Source organism: Mastigoproctus giganteus, chromosome 4, assembly GCF_048544385.1.
Source record: "Mastigoproctus giganteus isolate SK-2022 chromosome 4, ASM4854438v1, whole genome shotgun sequence".
Taxonomy (NCBI): Eukaryota; Metazoa; Arthropoda; class Arachnida; order Uropygi; family Thelyphonidae; genus Mastigoproctus; species Mastigoproctus giganteus.
This window is the reverse complement of record NC_143578.1, coordinates 178594817-178612618: the sequence shown is the minus strand read 5'-3', so window position 1 is coordinate 178612618 and position 17802 is coordinate 178594817. Positions and strand designations below refer to the sequence as shown.

Below are 17802 nucleotides of genomic sequence, written 5' to 3'. Positions count from 1 at the left end.
TGGCATCTTTAAAACAATGTTAAAGGAAGAGTTAAGATTTTTTAACTGTTTCAGATACAACGAACATTCTCAATTTTATTAACAATTTGCTTGTATTGTCTTTACACCTGTATAACATTTGTCATTTTTATTTATTATTAATTTTATTATTTTTAAAACTTAATTTATAGCCACGTATTAATCCATAATAGGCCTTACGATAATTGGTACTTTCACTGATAAGTTTTTTACATCCTGTTAATTGTAATGAGATACTAACTACTTATATCAAATATTTGGTGGCTGTTGCTAATAATTGTTACTAAATAAACAGTAACAGTCGTCAGATCTTTTCTGATTATGCCTGATGACGGGATTCAGTGTGGAATCCAGAAACGTTGCCAATTATTAAATAGTTAGTTATAATGTAGACTTAATGTATTACTTTTTACACAATAAAATTCACTTGATAAAAACACATTACTTGGTTTAAGTGTTATTTACATTTAATTAATTCATTATAAACAACCAGTAATACGATTGTTTATAATGAATAAAGAATATATAAAAAATCTATCTCTGTATTAAAAAAAAATTTATATCTTTTAGCACCTTCACTATATCCGTCCGTCCACATGTAGCAATTTGACTCCCAGTGGTTGGATTTTCTGTGAAATTTTGCTATTGGATTCTTTAGATTTGTCGTGCTTCCAAAATTTTAATTAAAATCGAGAAATAGAAATCCGGCAATTTTTATTTTATTATTTCTAATACATATCTCGAGTTATATACAATTCAGTTAATCCTACACAATATACAGGGTGCTTTGACAACAGATCAACCCTACTTTCAGGATCCATTCAGGACCAGAAAAACAAGTTGAGCAGCTGTGGATGTTTGAATATTAAAAAAATGGGCTATCGAGTGTTTAATTGTAAAACAGTAATAAATAAGAGTAATTGATGAGAAGATGACGATAACTTCGACTTTTAACTTCAGTTAAATCACAGGGAGAAAAAAATCGATTAATTTTAATAAAAAAATAGAATGGGTAATGTACTTACGTACATTACCCAGCTTATAATGGAAGTCTTTTATCAGATGTTTTCACATTACTTAATAAGAAAAAGTTTAGTCCATATCATATTTCCACCGTAGGTTTCCCTGCTCCTAAAGCTTTTAAGATCAATCATAGCCTACCCCCGCCCCGACCACAGAAACTTTTCATATAAATGAAAGAATATTCGCGTATTACTCTAGAACAAAAAGTTGGATCGAGGCCAGATTTTCAACCAATGTTCTTCTGTTGATTCTTGGGAAATTTTCATGTCCAGTTATAGTTTCACAGCCCTCATTCCCTTCCACCCTCCTACAAAAATCGGCATAAATGAAAGTATGTTTTCGCATTAATCAACAAGAAAAATGCGAATTGCTACGTAATTTTCAACATATATTCTGTTGGCCCCTGGCATGGTTCTAAGTTCAATTTCGATTTCAAAACATTCCCTCCCCAGTTTCTCTGCAGAAATACTATAAATTTGGAACAGGAGTTCTGATCCATTTCAGATTTTCAGTGCTTACTTAGAATATTTATTTTAGGAATCTTTGAAACAAATTTTCACGTCGATGGTTGACTTATTTTGCTATAAACCATGGATTATTACTATTTGATAATGCACCTGAAATGTAAAGCACTGCGTACATTAACTAACTTGTTTTCATAAGTAACTAACTAAACTAAAACTTAACTAAATTAACTAACCTGTTTTCACATATTCATTTATGCTATTAGCAGCCATAATATTAAATGATATATTTGTTTCAGTACAGTAATTTATTCTATTATTCAAAATTCATTAATGTGCTTGCTTTCTTTTTCCAATTACCATCCCTATCATATGCCTCAACGACCCTCTAAAGGACACCTGTCAAATTAATTTTTTTATTAAAGTAATTGGTGCGCCCTGTAAGTGGCTGATGATAACTTTCTTTACGTTTAAAGAAAGCAAGAGCAAGTGTTCCAAATGTCTCCTTGAGCAACAATACACGCCTCCGAGCGGCTTCTTGTAGATAGAACATTTCGAAAATTCTCGAAATGTTCCGAATGGACAACCATCCAATCCGCTTTCGGAGAAATTGTGCATTACAAACCGGGTTGGTGTAAACAAGCGCCTTGAGATATCCCCGTAAGAAGAAATCAGGCAGATTTAAATCTGCAGAGCTTACAGGCCATGCAGCAGATCCACCTCTACCAATCCAATGGCCAGGATGCTTATTATCGAAATATTCTCGAGCAGTGAAGCTAAAATGTGCTGGATACCCATCGTGCATTAACCACATTTGACAGCGTGTTTCCAGTTGAAGGTCTTCCAGAAATGCTTGTACCCGGGTCTTCATCAAAAAGAAAGTCCATATGAACTTTTCATCTCTATACTTGGGAGAATTTGCTCCCAAAGTTTTATGAGGCCTTTCAAGAACACTATCTATAAATGAAAGCGTTTCAGATATTCAAGTATGTATTCGTCGAGAAGGAAAATGAGATATTCAGCGTATGTTACCTATTATCGGTCTAATTTCGTCTCCCTCTCCCCTCACGCGACAGTGACACTCCTATGAATCTGGAACAGCAGTATTTGTTTATACTCCGGCACGACCACAAGGTCAGTACAGTTTACAATAAATCAATCAATACAAATGTTAATCGTATTTAGTAGTCACGAGCTTGAACCCCGATCCATTCAAGGAGCGTGTATTACTGCACTCGCGCCCCTGACCACTCGGCTACGACAGGCCAGTTTCTCAACCTTTTAAAATTTTCAAATATTATTTAGAATATTGTTAAATTATCAGATGATACACAAGCCCACAGTATATATAAACTAATTTGCAATCAAATCACAAAGGAGGTTAGACAAGCTGAGATAGATTACGAGAAGTCTCTGACAAAGATGAAAAGAAAAGCACAAACACTAAAAGGAAGAGAATGAATCACATTTGTTTACTAGATTTGAGTAGTTAATTGTTGATGATTGTGTCGAGGTGGCTAATAAACTGAATAGCTGTTTTTCACCTTCTCACACATGAGGAATTCTTTAGAGAAGGGAATGCCAGAAGGTTCTCAAATTCTAACAGGAGTCTAACTGATTTTGTGATAACTGAGAAGAATGTGATAAAAAAACTGTTGAAGCTAAACGTCAAAAGGGCACCTCGGGTGGACGGAATCTATCCAATTATATTAAGGGGAAGCAAAAGAGGGGTAAGCAGATCTTTAGCCATTATTATAAGAGCATCATCTTTGGATTCAGAAGGAGATTTCTGTGGACTGGAGATGTGCAAATGTCTCGCCTATTCATAAGTGAGGAATCAAAGGGTTAATTGAATAATTACGAGCTTGACTTTTGTTCCAGAGAAAAATAATATAATGGAGTCAGTGGTTAAAGAAGTAATGCAGGATTATCTAGACAGGGTTGCAATTATACTGCAGTCACAGCATGGGTTTGTTAAAGGGCGATCTTGTCTGATTAATTTGATTGGAATCAATGACACAGTAACAAAGAAACTGGATGCAAAAATAATTTTGGTATCATATACAGTACTTAGATTTCAGAGGAACTTTTGATACTGTTGCATGTAAACGACTGCTGTGCATATTGAAGCAGTGTGGTATTAAGGGCAAGTTACTGCTGTGGATAAAGGGGTGGTTGGGTGAAAGAAGACAGATTATTAATGGGCATGTCTCTTCTTGGACTTGTTAATAATAGAGTCCGCCAGGGTTCGGTGCCTGGCCCATTGTTGTGTTCTATATTTGTTAATGATATCGTTTAAGGCATATCAGGCTTAATGTAACAACTCGACTCCCTCGTATCATCTTTTCAGATGATACGAGGGTTGGCAAGGTGGTTTATAACAGTAATCATGGTATGCTATTGAAACAAGATCTAGAAAAATTAGAGATGGGCTGAGAAGTGGCAGTTGAAGTTTAATATCTACAAATACAAGCTAGTTGATATGGAGAGCAGTTGTTCCAGATTAACATACCAGAGTGTAGGAGAATGAAAAAGACTGGCGGGTAATTGTACAGTACGATATGCTGTCTCTGAGCGGTGCAGAGAACAAACAGGCTTTCAGGAGAGCTCATGGGACTTTTATCAATGATATACGAAGAATTTTGCCAGCAGGAATAAGGAGGTAATTATCTCGTTGTATAACGCAATGGCTCGGCCGCATAAAATCGGCCTCTTGAATAGTGGAAACAGATCTGGAGTCCTCATTTTAGAAAGGACGTGTGCAGAGAAGGACAACGAGAAAGTGAAAGGAGCCAAAAGGTGCTCTTACTAGGAAAGGCTTCATTTCTGCAAATTGCAGCGCCTAGAGACTAGGCACTTGCGCGGGGAGATCCGATTGAGGTGCTTAAGGCTCCGAATGGATTGAGAACTCAATTCTGATGGAATCCTTACTCTTGTTTAAACTACACACGTGAAATGTCTTGGTGCACTGTAACTGTAGTCTTTTGGCGCCATTAAAACCCAAATTAAACACACACACACACACACACACACACACACACACACACACACACACACACACACACACACACACACACACACGTGGTGGCATACATTCAAATTGAGGAAGTATTGCAGAGTAGATGTGCGAGAAATTGCCTTCAGCCAGTGGGTGGTCGATTGTTAAAACCAATTCCCATCTGGCGTTGTAGATGAATTCAAGGAAGAACTAAAGAAACTGTTAGAGGGAGAAGGACAGGTGATATGGAAAGTGTTGCTTTTTTTTTTTTTTTTTGCTGATGCTGTATACGATTGTTTTCTTGCATCATTTGCCACTGTTGATAATCGGACGAGTCTGAAATGTAACGCAATGCGTGCATTACCTAATTTGATATAATATTCTTGGAGCAGAACGATGGGTATGCATTCCTTTGTTTGTAACAGTTATGTTTGTATTCTAATATCGTTTAATTTGTGTTAATGATTTTATTTCGATGTTTCTTTATTTATTTATTTATTCATTCATTCATTTAAAAGTTTCTCACACACAGGACGCACAGGCCCTAAATAATGGTGAGAACGCTGAGAGTTACAGATTCAATACAAAACTAGAAGTAAAATATATACAAAATTTGGATTAAGAAAACAGAGTAAGGAGAAAATTCTTATACATAGATGGAGTAAGTGTAAAATCAATGTTGTAATTATTCAATACCTGAAGGAAACGGAACAGAGGACTTCCAAGTAAGGGTTGAATACGAGGAATAGGCAATGAGAAATTAATTTTGTAACGAGAATTCAAACGGGGTACAGTGAAAGGTATTTGTTCAAGAAGAAATGGAGACTCGATAACAGAGTTTATGATATTGTAGACAAAAGAGACACATGGAGTTGTCCTCTAGCGTGAAGAGGAACGATTCAGAAGCGATCACAAAGAGCTTCATAATTACGACGGTGAAAGGCCAGGCGATTTCGATAGCTAAGAATTTAATGAAAACTCTCAGGTCTGTGAGAAAGATATTCCTGTTGTGGGGACCAAATAATATCACAATAATCAAAAATGGGAAGTATAAGCTGCTTGTAGAGAGGAATTATAGCTTTGCCACTCTTGAAAACAGAGGAAAGACGCTTGATTAATCCAAGAAGTTTAGAAGCCTGAGATATTACGTGATCAACGTGGGAAGAGGGATGAAGGTCAGATCGAAATGGGACACCTAAGTCCTTGAACGTATCAGTATGTGCAATTAGAGAGTTTCCAATATAATAATCAATAAGGACGGAGGGTCTAACTGCACGATTCGAGCGAAAGCGACACAATTTACATTTTTGGCGGGTTCAGAAACAAGTTATTTTTATTGAGCCAGAGTGAGAGGGAATCAAGACAGAAATGGAGTTCAACGCTGTCAGTTGAAGAACAAATAACTTTGTAAAGTTTAATATCATCTGCATAGGGTTGCCACTCAACGTTAACTGATTGAAATAAGGTTGGCAGTAAGTGTAAGATCATTAATATAAACAATAAAGAAGAGCGGACCCAATGGTGAACCTTGAGGAACACCTTGCGAAACAGTAAACGGAATTGAAGTACCATCAATTATTACGGATAGTTTACGATTTCTAAGCAGTGAATCAAGAAAATCTAGTAAGGGGGATCGTAGACCATAAGATTAAAGCTTGAACAGCAGAAGATCGATGTGGACAGAGTCAAATGCATGTGAAATATCAAGGAAAAGCGAATCAATTTGATTTCCTTTGTCCAAATTAGTTTGTAGGAAATGAGAGAACAAGGCAAGATTTGAAACAGTTTATTTCCTGGGAAGAAAAGCATACTGATGATTATTGATACTACGATATTTGTAAAGTACGAGTTCAAAATTTTTCGCAATTGTATTAAGTATAGTAATAGGTCGGTAGTTATTAGGCATAGATTTATCACCCTGTTTTATATAAATCGGGATGACATAGGCCTCTTTGATCGCTGAAGCGTAATAGCCATGAAGAAGACAATAATTGAAGAGATTTGTAAGAACTGGAGACGAACTGCTTTTCATGACGAAAAGAGCAGGGAAGGTATCAGGAGCAGTGAAATTTCTAAGCCGAGAAATGGCTGACTGGACATCATCAGTAGTGAGAAATAATCTATCAAAACCGTCATTAGTATTATATTCAAACGGATAACAGGGAATAGAACTTTGCTGTTCGGAAGAATCACGTTTCGAAAAATGGGTAGCAAAAAGATTAGCAATGCCAAGACAGTTGATAGGGATATTAGAATCATCAGTTAACATACTAGAAGATCTCGATAGCCGTTTGAGATAGGACCACAATGGTCTCGAATTGAAATTCCGAGTAAGTTCAGCTTCAACTGAGTGAAGATAACGAGAATATTGAGAATTAGTAATTTCCTTAACATGCCGTCTAAGGGAGGAAAAGGAAAAGTAGCTAAAGTTAGTTTTGAGTTTTAAATACCTTTTGTGGAGGTGATTTTTGCGACGAATTAAAAATTTAATTTTTAATTCGTCGTTTACACAATCTTGTTCGACATCCAGTGAGGGAAATTACTACAATTTACGAAATTATGTTTCAGAACTACTTAAGTGAAGCGTCGTACTGTTATTCTTGCCTTGTTATTCTTTGCGTAGAATAAACTCTTTATTACGAGCCGAATTACTGGAACGAAGGATAGTGGTAGCTATGCTCTCAGCAAAGCTTATTACTATGTTATCACTGGTTTTGGATGTTAATCAAAGTAGTGTCAACAGCTTGAGCGAAATTTTTTCATTGACGAGGTTTCAAGTTAACTTGTTATTATCCTAAAGAGAAGAATGTGGACTAACGAAAAGCCGCATGTCTTTCATGAGGTACCATAACATTCTGGAAACAAAAAAAAAAAAAAAAAAAGGAAAAAAAAAAAGCATAATACGAACTTTACTACTATAAGTTGCTGTTTATACTCCGGAACGACCACCAGGTCTGAGGAGCGTACAGTAAATCATGAATACAATTATTGTTAGTCGCATTGTGCCAGCCGTGCTGCGTTTAACTACAGTTCATCAAAGAGCGTGTGCTACTGCACTCTCTGTTCTGACCATTTGACTGAGTACAGAAAATGAGGACGTTTATGCCGCAATTACAACATTGGGAAACGTTTTGTGGCCGCTCTAATTTCTAATAACTTGGGAGTCATGGAACTTAACAGAATATTGTAGAATGCGTTTCAAATTTAATTGAGAATACTCTTCGCGTGGTTCAAAAGCGAGTGGTGGGAAAAGCAAAGGTGTGATACGAGGAAGAGGCTCGCTTGGGATATGTTTTGTGCATGTGTTTGTTGCCATTTCATGAAAAAAATTAAAATAAGTTAACAAAAATCATATGGGTTGGATAACTTATCAATCAACCTGTATCTAAAAAAAAAAAAAAGTTTTCTAACAAGGTGATAAACTTGGTAGCAATAACTAGTAACTCAGTCAAATAAAAAGCCTGAAATTTAGTTCAGAAGCAGCAACCACAAGTATCTTTTCAAAAGTCGAATCGAGCGGAAATCACAGCGATGGGTGCAAATGAAAAAATTAGAATACTGCCCTTCAATTGCACAACAACATTTAGATTTTGTTGAAATGCCAAAATTCCATTCATATTCAGCCAGAATGAAAGTTCGTACCTTGGGCATAAGTCAAAATTCTATGTTCGTATGTTAATACGAACGTTCACCGTTTTCCAGTTTTTGAAAAAAATATATCATACTCCAGACGACTGTTTCCACGCTGATATCACCTCTTCAGTGGGCCCACTTGGTGATGGAAAAATGAATCATAATTGCATAAAACTAAAGATTTTCACGTTTGTTTTACTGGGTAGAACCATTCACGTTTCCGAAAACCTATGAACTCCATTGAAAGATACGGGGGAGGATAAAATAATCTTAACACTTAAATTTACTAAAGTGGAAACTAAAATCTAGAAATAGAACAGTAGTGCTACTTATTCCTTGTATTCTAAAACGCTAATGTAGCGCCCCATTCATAGATCTTGCCTTCGTTTTAAGTTTTCATTTTTTTTTTAAATTTATTTAGGTATCAATTCGTGGTTATTAATTTAGTAGATTGTTTCTCCTTGGCCCTCACTAGTAGGGAGAGGTGTAATTACGATCCCGGATTGCCCTTCTGTTCTGTTTTCCTCACTTTTAACTCTTATTTTTATTACTTCGTTCCTCATGCTGTTAGTAAATGAAGGCTAAGCAACATTCCTGCCGTTCTGATAGCTTTCTTTTTTACCTGCCTTGTATAAAATTAAGTTAGTAATTTTGGTTTCTCTTCCCCTTTTGTATCCTTTAATGACATTGGCAGTTTCATCTGGAAACTTTAATGTTGTAGTGTTTTTAGGCGCATCAGTAACTTAGACCATATTACGCCGTATATAATGCCTGTACAATCTGTAAATTATGCGTTCTTGGTCGATTTTCTGTTTGCTGGAGAAAAAACCATGCTACCTCGCTTGAGACCGACTAACTCATCCACGTTGTGAAGAAGGCCCATAAGAATTCTTCACGTCATTGACGGAATGCGAACTCAGGTCTTTTCTACCCGATGTGGTGAGGACAGTGATTATACCAACTGTGCTACACACGAGGGCTGAAACTTGGATGGTTCCGCCCAGTAAAATATGAATGAAAATCTTCAGTTTAGTGTTATTTGGACTAATGTTTTTCATAGCCAACCTTCTACTGATGAGGTACCAGCCAATCAGCACCGAAACGGTTGTTTGGGGATTAGAAAAAGCTTTCATAAACTGGACAACAGTGAATGTTTAAAAGCCTGGTTAATACCTGTGTTCGAGCCTTAGCGAGCCTTGAACTTTATACCCAAGGTATGAACTTTCAGTGTATTAAGTTCGGCGACATCGGCATATTTGTACGTATTTATTTAGCAGTAGTTATTAAATTCAGGCAGGATGTGAATGAGGGTTGCGTATCACTTGGTGAAATAAGAAAAGAACTGAGCAGCTAATAAAATGTGTGCTGCAGTGATGACCCATACCCAAGTAAAAATATCGTGTCATGAAGTTTGACCTATTAGTTGCAGCGATATTTACTGTTCGCTCTGAGAGGTTCCTCATCGATCAGTTAGTTAGGGAAAGTCTGGATGTGCTGCGCTAACTAATTTAGTATCCCTTCTATTTCCTCGCTTCTGTAAGCCTCTAACGCAAACTTGATAAAAGCATGTTCACGAACGAACTCTAATGGTCTCTATTGATTTCATTCACAGACGGATCCAGGAGCTACAGGAAGAAGTGGACCAATTGAAGCGAGACTACGTGTTCCTGTTACAATCAGCCATCAGAATCACCTCAGTTGATGGACCCGAGACTTTAGAACTGTATTTGTATGGAGAAAAAAGGGTATACTCGCTTGTTTCTAGTAATTAATAAAATTGGTACTTATGTCAAGAGGTCCAGTCTCCGCAAATTTTCGACCTCAGTCATTTATATTTAATGTAAAAATTTTGATAGCACAATTTCCGGAAACAATTTTAAAAAGGCCTCTCTAAGTGCAAGGCAGAATTTCAATTATTATATGTGATAAATAGATAAAAACAATCTCTAATTGTATGTCGATCGACACTGTCTCGACCTCTGTTTAAACTGCTTCATAGACGGATAATAATCGTAGCATTCTTTTAAAACTCATTAACTACCTTGTATTTAGAACTGTCTTGAACCAGAACAAGTTCCAGTATAATGAGGCCAGGACGACTTCATTTTAATTCTAAGAAAGCTTTTTTCTGTGTGAAAATATATCTGCTGATAAAAAAAAAATAATAAAAATTATTGTACGTGGCACGCAATAATGTTGCCGCTTGCATAATGACAGAAAAATTTGTCCGACCAGACAATGGATAAAAATTGATTGCTAAAGAAGAGATAAACTAGTGCCAAAAGCCAAACATCTTTAAGAATTTAGGTCACTGTTTTGTTTCGTTTATCCTGAGTATGAGGGATAAAGAGGTATTTTGGCATTAAAAAACCGGAATAGCAGCTAACATTAGTCCTGGCCTTACTATTCTGAACCAGAAACAGAAAGTGCGAAGAACTTGCCATCAACTGAAATTTTTACGAAGTATTTTAGAATAATTGCCTTCAAGTTTTTCTGTTCTTCCATTTCTTTCATTGTTATTTCAAGGGAATATCATTTTCATGTCTTAGCATAAACAGAGGGTTCTCCGTCTCTTGGAAGAAGCTAAGAAGTCCAATCAGTCTCTTCCGGGTTATGACGGGTGAGTGTTTTCACTTAATGTAGTTTTGTCTGCCGGTTGTAATCTCTACTGAACTCCTTTAGAAAACACGTGACAAAGACTGTCGCAGGTTTTCTAGTTTTGCCTACAGAGAGTGCTGTAGTAGATAATTATGTACTGTATACTGAACGGTTTTTAAGAATTGCCTACCTTGGAGTAACAGCTATGGTGTGAACTATTTTACAGGGGGAACTCCATCTGTCACATCGACCGTTTAGGATTCAAGCATTGCTTTGTGGATGACAGTCTCATTCTTCATTTCCTGTGTCGTCAGCTCCATCAGCACTACACCTGTCAATTGCGTAGCTTCGAACGTCACTTAGCCTTATGGAAACACTATTTGCACCGTTATGGCAATAATCTTCATAGCACGGTAGGCGCATTTTGCTGTTTACATGTTATAGGCAGAATAAATAGATATTGGAAGAACCAAATTTTTACACCAACAATTCTTACTCTTGATTTTTTTTTTTTTTTTTTGTTATAGAAAGAGCTGAAGTTCTTGGTTCGTTGTGGAATACCTTCTCACATGAGGTGTAGAGTTTGGTGTGACCTCTATCGGATAAGGATACGTGATATCAAAGAAACCAAAGGACCTAATTATTATGCAAACTTGTGTAATGCCGCACCGCATTCTGAGGTGAGGCTCTTGCGGATCATCTACGCTTTATACTCATTTCGTTAATTCAATGTAAATTGGCTCCCTAACTGCTATTTTTGCCGAAAATGCAAATAAGATTTTATGTGCTAGATTTATTTATTTTTTTTTTTTACTTTATTAAGTTTTTTCTTTTGTCATGGTTCTTAAAGTCCGAAATTTTACTAATTATTTTCTGTATGCAGCAAGTAGCTGAGCACAAAAGACAGATCTCATTGGATCTCCTTCGAACCATGCCAAACAACATCAACTTTTTTGACAGAGAGTCTCCAGGGGTGAGTAATTTCTCTATTGGCAAAGGAATACTGTCTCTGACATGGACTTCCACAGATGTGAAGGGAGAGGGCAATTTCCCTCACGAATCTTGAGAAAAAAATACTTAGTTTTATTGTATAAAATTTAGGAGCACCTTGAAAAACTAAATCCTTTCAGTTCCTAAATCCTGAAATTTTCTGCGGACGTCCATGGCCTCTCTCTCCTTTTTTCATGTACTTCGAATAAATTTATTAAGTAAATTATATTTTAAAGCGCTTTATATGGATTAATTAAGATCTATATCGAATTTGATAATCATGCTACTGTTTGAATATACCAGACTATCTCATACTTAACATTTTGCGTGTGCAATAAAAGAACGTAAGCCAAATACTGTATTTGTGATGTATTGTAGGTGAAGAGGATGCAAGAGGTACTTCATGCTTTTTGTCTTCATAACCCTTCGGTGGGATATTGTCAAGGGATGAATTTTCTTGTGGGGATGTGTCTGTTGCACATGGAAACAGAGGATGCATTTTGGTATGTTTCCATTAAACATCACAAAGTTTCCTTGAATGAATATTTATCAAATAAATCTTTATTGCAGCTTTGACATATTGAGGGTATTAAACATCCACTGCAGTAATCCCTCCGCGGCCATCACACCAAAAAAGAACTGAGGTATCACAAAAATTTTGAGCATCGTCCAATCTGGAAGTGAAAAAGTACACATGTTGAATTTGAGGTTATAAACACACACACAGAAACGTACTTAAGATTTGTATGTATTAAGAGTGAAAAAAATATGACTTCACTTAATATAAATTCAATTATTGTGAAGTTACATACTTGTTCACTTTAGCGTTATGAAAAGAAGAATAATGTAACTTGATGCTCTTGGAGGCCGTTTCGAGGGGTAGTTATTGCCGCCTGTTTTTGTGTTAAAAACAAATAGATGTCCCCATCTCCCCACACTCACTTTTCTTATACAGTACTCAGTAAAGTTAAATTTTTAATATGGAATACAACTTTTATTTTCAAATAGCGTTCAGAAATGTGAAGAAAATAATGTTACGTCGGAAAAAACAAGGCAAAAACAAGGGTTACTGCCCCTTGTTTTTGCCGACTGTATGTTGACCACTTAATAACCGCCTAAAGAAACTGCCTTCGTGCTAATGAGATTATAAATTTAACAAACATAATTACGAAATGAGGTTAACTACAAACCGGCCATTAGATATTGTAATGTTAGCACATACAAGGCAAGTTTAACATTAATGGACAAGGGTGACGCTGTTGATGACATACCCTAAGTCATTAGTCGTATATTGTCAAAAGAGTAGAGTATAGTAACAGACTCGCTTCACAAATGAACGTTGGTTTTCATCTGCGGCAGCGAGTCATTAAGTCACAGCAGTATAGAGTAGGAATAGGTTGGGTGTGGAGGTACGAAAGAGGTTTGCTAGTTCCAGGACTCGAGGCCTGTACCTTTCATTTACAAATTTGTCTAGGGCCGTGTCCAGAAAATTAGCATTCTGAGCATTTGCCATTGGCGAACTAATTCGATGAATGAAGTTTGCTGAATTTGAGAACAGCTTATTGGCTTAGATGAGACAACCGAAGGAGGGATTCTTGTTTCACAAAGATGTGAATGAAGTGTGGGTGTGCCTACAGCATTTCTTGAATTTGCACTTTTCATCAATGTGAGTAGGGATCCTTGTAATATAAGATGGAGGAAACGCTGCTTTTCTATCTTTACGAGAACGAGAATAGAAATTAATGCTTTTTAGTGTCCCATTTGAGAAACAAATATTTTATGAACTATAACAGTTTCAGATTGTCAGGAGAGGCCGATCTCCACGCTGCAGAAGAACATGTAGGATTCTCGAATACAGCATCGCATTTGACATATCGTTTGATAGTTGCACAATTCTGTATGTACTGCTTTTAATTTTATTTCGTTCCGTGTTTGCACGTTGCGGTCTGAGTGGTCTAAAGCAGTGATTCTCATCGGGGGCCATATTACCCCCAAGGAGGCGAAAATTGGTTTTTGGGGACGAAAAAATCATGGGTATTACAATGGTTTGTGGCCCTCCAAATTTAACCTTATTCGACGACATCTTATTCCTTAACATTTAATTTATCTCATTTGGGTTTTCTTTTCCCCTAATTTTTAACATGTAGGTGTGAGTGTAATATCAGGAGTGAGTGAGAAATTTTGATAAAAGGAAGATTGTGGGCGTGGTTAAATTCAAGCACCTTTGCTTTTCATAGGCATTAAATGCCTAAGTGCTTTCAGAGGTAATGTCTCTGCAATCCTTGGCGTTTGCGCCTTTCTAACAGCTTCGAACTTGGCGGCGGAATGATAGGCATGGTTTTATTTATTTATTCTTTTGTTTCATTGGTCAATATATGAGGCATGGATGGAATGAGGAAATGTTTCAGTCTATTGTTTCTACTTTTTAAGCGACAATTAGTATTGATTTATTGTTTCCTTGTGGAATTTGTTTATTTTTGATCCACGGTGCTTTTGTGAGTGACATGGGCTATGAGAGTTAAATAAAAATAATTTATATTTTCTTATTTAATTCTTCGTAGTTATTCAACCCATCATCAATCATATAAAAGTGTTGACAGTATCTGTATGAATTAAGTTTATGGTTCTATTGAAAACCCAATCGACCCAAGACAGCCCATGAGTCTTATGTGTGATAGTCCTTTTTTCAAATTAGGCTATGAAACCATCAAGACTTTTAGATCACTTAAAAAGGAAACATCCAAGTTCGTGAACATATCGAATATTTTAAAATTTTAAAACAGAATTTTGAGCAACGTTAACACTTACTCCCTTAACACACAAACAAACTGATGATGGAATGATTGCGTCTTATAAAATTGCAGAAATAATTGCAAAAACTTGTAGTGCTCATACAGTTGCTTAAATTGTTATACGACCCGCATTAGAGACTGTAATTTCAACAGTGATGCATCAAAATCCTTCCAGTATTTTAAAAGCATTGGCATTGAGCAACGATTGAATTCGAAGCCTTTTAGGGGGGCGATAATTAACAAAAGGTTAAAAAACACTGGTCTAAAGCTATTGCAGCTGTTTCACTATCAGACAACGTGTATTGAGAGTAGTTTCAGTTGTACAGCCGCTGGTTGAGAAAATGAAGTCTAATTAGTTATTCCCTCTGGCAGGGTGATTTTTATTGGTTTAAAAGCGATGCTGTGCTGCCAATTAATCTTTTGCAAGTAGACAAGATAGAAGTGGGAGAGCAGAGTTGGTTAAAATCCTCACAAGTTAAGTGTTGGTCGCTGGATAATTAACAAACTCTACTCCAAGGAGTGTTAATTATCCAGTTGATGTCTTTGTCAATTATCTCTATATTATTTGCTGTATGGTTCCTTTCGCCTCAAAGGTGGTACTTGTGCATATGTCCGTTCCGATATTCCCTGTCAGAGATTTGGTAATTTTGAATCTCCTCTTTTCGATCATCTCTGGCTTAAAATCTCTCTACCTCATTGTGTAAAATTCATCTGTTGTCTCTACCGTTCTCCCAACCCCACTAATCATTGAAGCTCTTTGACTTCCTCTCTTTGCAACTCGACTTTCTTCAGTCCAACTTTCCTAACAGTGAGGTAATTTTCCTTGGTCATTTTAATGTTCACAACTCCAGCTGGCTTCCGTTTTCTAGTCACACCAACCCAGCTGGTCGAGATGCTCAGGCTTTTGCAATTACTAATGACCTTGCACAGATTGTTTATTTACCTACAAGAATACCGGACAATCCTAACCATACAGCCAACACGCTTTTTTCTCACAAACAACCCTTCTAAGGAGTCAGTCAAGAGCCTATCAATGATGCAGTTAAGTACATCACAGAAAATATTGTCCAAGCAGCTGCTAATGCTGTCCCAAAAACATCAGCCCGGTTTCCACCATTTCCTAAACCTTGGTGGAATTCACAATGCACAACAGCAAAAAAGGCTCAAAACAAAGCGTGGGGGATATTTCGCCGATATCCTACCACAAACAACCTTATAGCCTTCAAACGTGCACGAGCCAAAGCACGCTACATTCGTCGTCAGAGTCAAAAGGAATCATGGATCCGTTTTACATCATCTATTAACCAGTCTACCAACTCTAAGGTAGTCTGGGATAAAATCCGGAAAATGAAGGGGAAATATACATCCCACCCTTCTTCAATCCTAGATTATAATGGATGCGCTATTGCAGATCCAACTGCAATAGCCAATGCTCTTGGGGAAACATTCTCTAACATCTCTTCAACATCTTCGTATTCCCCAGAGTTCCTGGTCCTGAAATACAAAACCGAAAAACAGGCACTTAACTTTAAATGTAAGAGCATCTATCCCTACAACGGGGATTTCACTATTCTGGAACTAAAAAGAGCCCTCGCTCTTTCCAAAGCAAGTGCCGTTGGACCAGATGGCATCCATTATGAAATGATTAGACATCTTTCACCAAAATCTATGGATTGTCTGCTCCTTCTGTATAACAGAATCTTTACTGAAGGGCAGTTTCCGGACTCCTGGCGAAAGGCAATCATTCTTGCCTTTCCCAAGCCAGGAAAGGATCCAAAAGTCACCACCAACTATCGTCCTATTGCTCTGACTAGCTGTCTGTGCAAAATCCTGGAGAGAATGGTCAATTCTCGTTTAATATGGTATTTAGAATCAAATGACCTTCTCTCCAGCATCCAGTGCGGCTTCCGAAGGAACCGGTCCACTTTGGACCATCTTATTAGATTGGAAGCATCCATCCGGGATGCTTTCCTAAAACGGGAACACTTGGTGTCGGTGTTCTTTGACATGGAAAAAGCGTATGACACAACTTGGAGATTTGGCATTTTAAAAGACTTACATGGCCTAGGCCTTAGAGGGCATCTCCCTTTGTTTATTAAAAACTTTTTAGCCAATCGATCGTTCCAAGTTCGTGTGGGATCCTCACTCTCTCGCTCCTTTAGCCAAGAGGAGGGAGTACCACAAGGATCAGTATTAAGTGTCACGCTTTTTGCCATCAAAATAAATTCCATCACAGAACAACTTCCTCCAACTGTAAACAGTGCCCTCTATGTTGATGACTTTAGCATTTTTTGCCAGTCGTGCAACATGAGGGTTATTGAAAGACAACTGCAGAAATCCATTGATAGTCTGAATTCCTGGGCACTTGCTAATGGCTTCAGGTTCTCGCCGGAGAAGACCGTTTGCGTACACTTTTGTCGCAAGCGTAATCTTCATCCTGAACCTGAATTAAGGCTCGGACAAAATGCCATTCCAGTAGCAGCGAACATAAAATTCTTGGGACTCATATTCGATAAGAAATTGAACTTTTTGGATCATATCCGTCAACTCCGCACAAAGTGCACGCGTGGGCTTAATATTCTCCGCTCGCTCTCCTCTACATCTTGGGGAGCAGACAGATGCACCCTACTACGGCTGTATCGTGCACTTGTGCGATCCAAACTAGATTATGGGTCCCAAGTCTATACTTCAGCCAGAGACAGTGCCCTTCGATGGCTGGACCCTGTCCATCATCAGGCTCTACGTATCGCTACTGGAGCATTTCGAACATCTCCTGTCCAGAGCTTATACGTCGAAGCAAACGAACCACCGTTATCGCTTCGTCGTAGGCAGTTGTCTCTAAAGTACGCCTTAAAACTGAAATCCCTGCCAGACCATCCTACGTGGCCATTCGTTTTTGAGCCACGATGGGAAAATTTGTACAACACCCGTAAGACTGCCAATCGTCCTTTTGGTATTCGTCTCCAAGAGCTACTCAAAGAACTTAATATGAAGGTAGACAAGGTTGCCCAAACACCAAAGCAACCCTTTCCACCCTGGCATGCTCGTGTCCCGGCATGTGATTTGTCCCTTAGAAATTGGGGAAAGTCGGACACTCCATCTTCGGTCTACCTGCAGCTTTATTCAGCACACCGAGCTGCATATCCCGACTTCGCGCCAGTCTACACAGACGGTTCGAAGTCGGAATTATATGTGGGATCTGCTGCTGTCTTTACAGACAGCACTACATCGGAGCAGATTCCCTCTGAATGCAGCATATTTACTGCAGAGCTGCATGCAATTGAGT

The 17802-nt window shown here is 37.6% G+C and overlaps 1 protein-coding gene across 2 annotated transcripts in view; it reads left to right on the top strand.

Moving 5' to 3' along the window:
- LOC150087225 (uncharacterized) overlaps positions 1 to 17802 on the top strand; it is a 320470-nt gene that overhangs the window by 176989 nt on the left and 125679 nt on the right. For both annotated transcript variants that reach the window (XM_090371087.1, XM_090371086.1), the window contains exons 10-15: positions 9749 to 9881; positions 10686 to 10756; positions 10961 to 11147; positions 11262 to 11414; positions 11618 to 11707; positions 12103 to 12227. In XM_090371087.1, the coding sequence (XP_090227213.1) occupies positions 9749 to 9881; positions 10686 to 10756; positions 10961 to 11147; positions 11262 to 11414; positions 11618 to 11707; positions 12103 to 12227 (759 nt within the window). The remainder of the gene's footprint in view (positions 1 to 9748; positions 9882 to 10685; positions 10757 to 10960; positions 11148 to 11261; positions 11415 to 11617; positions 11708 to 12102; positions 12228 to 17802) is intronic.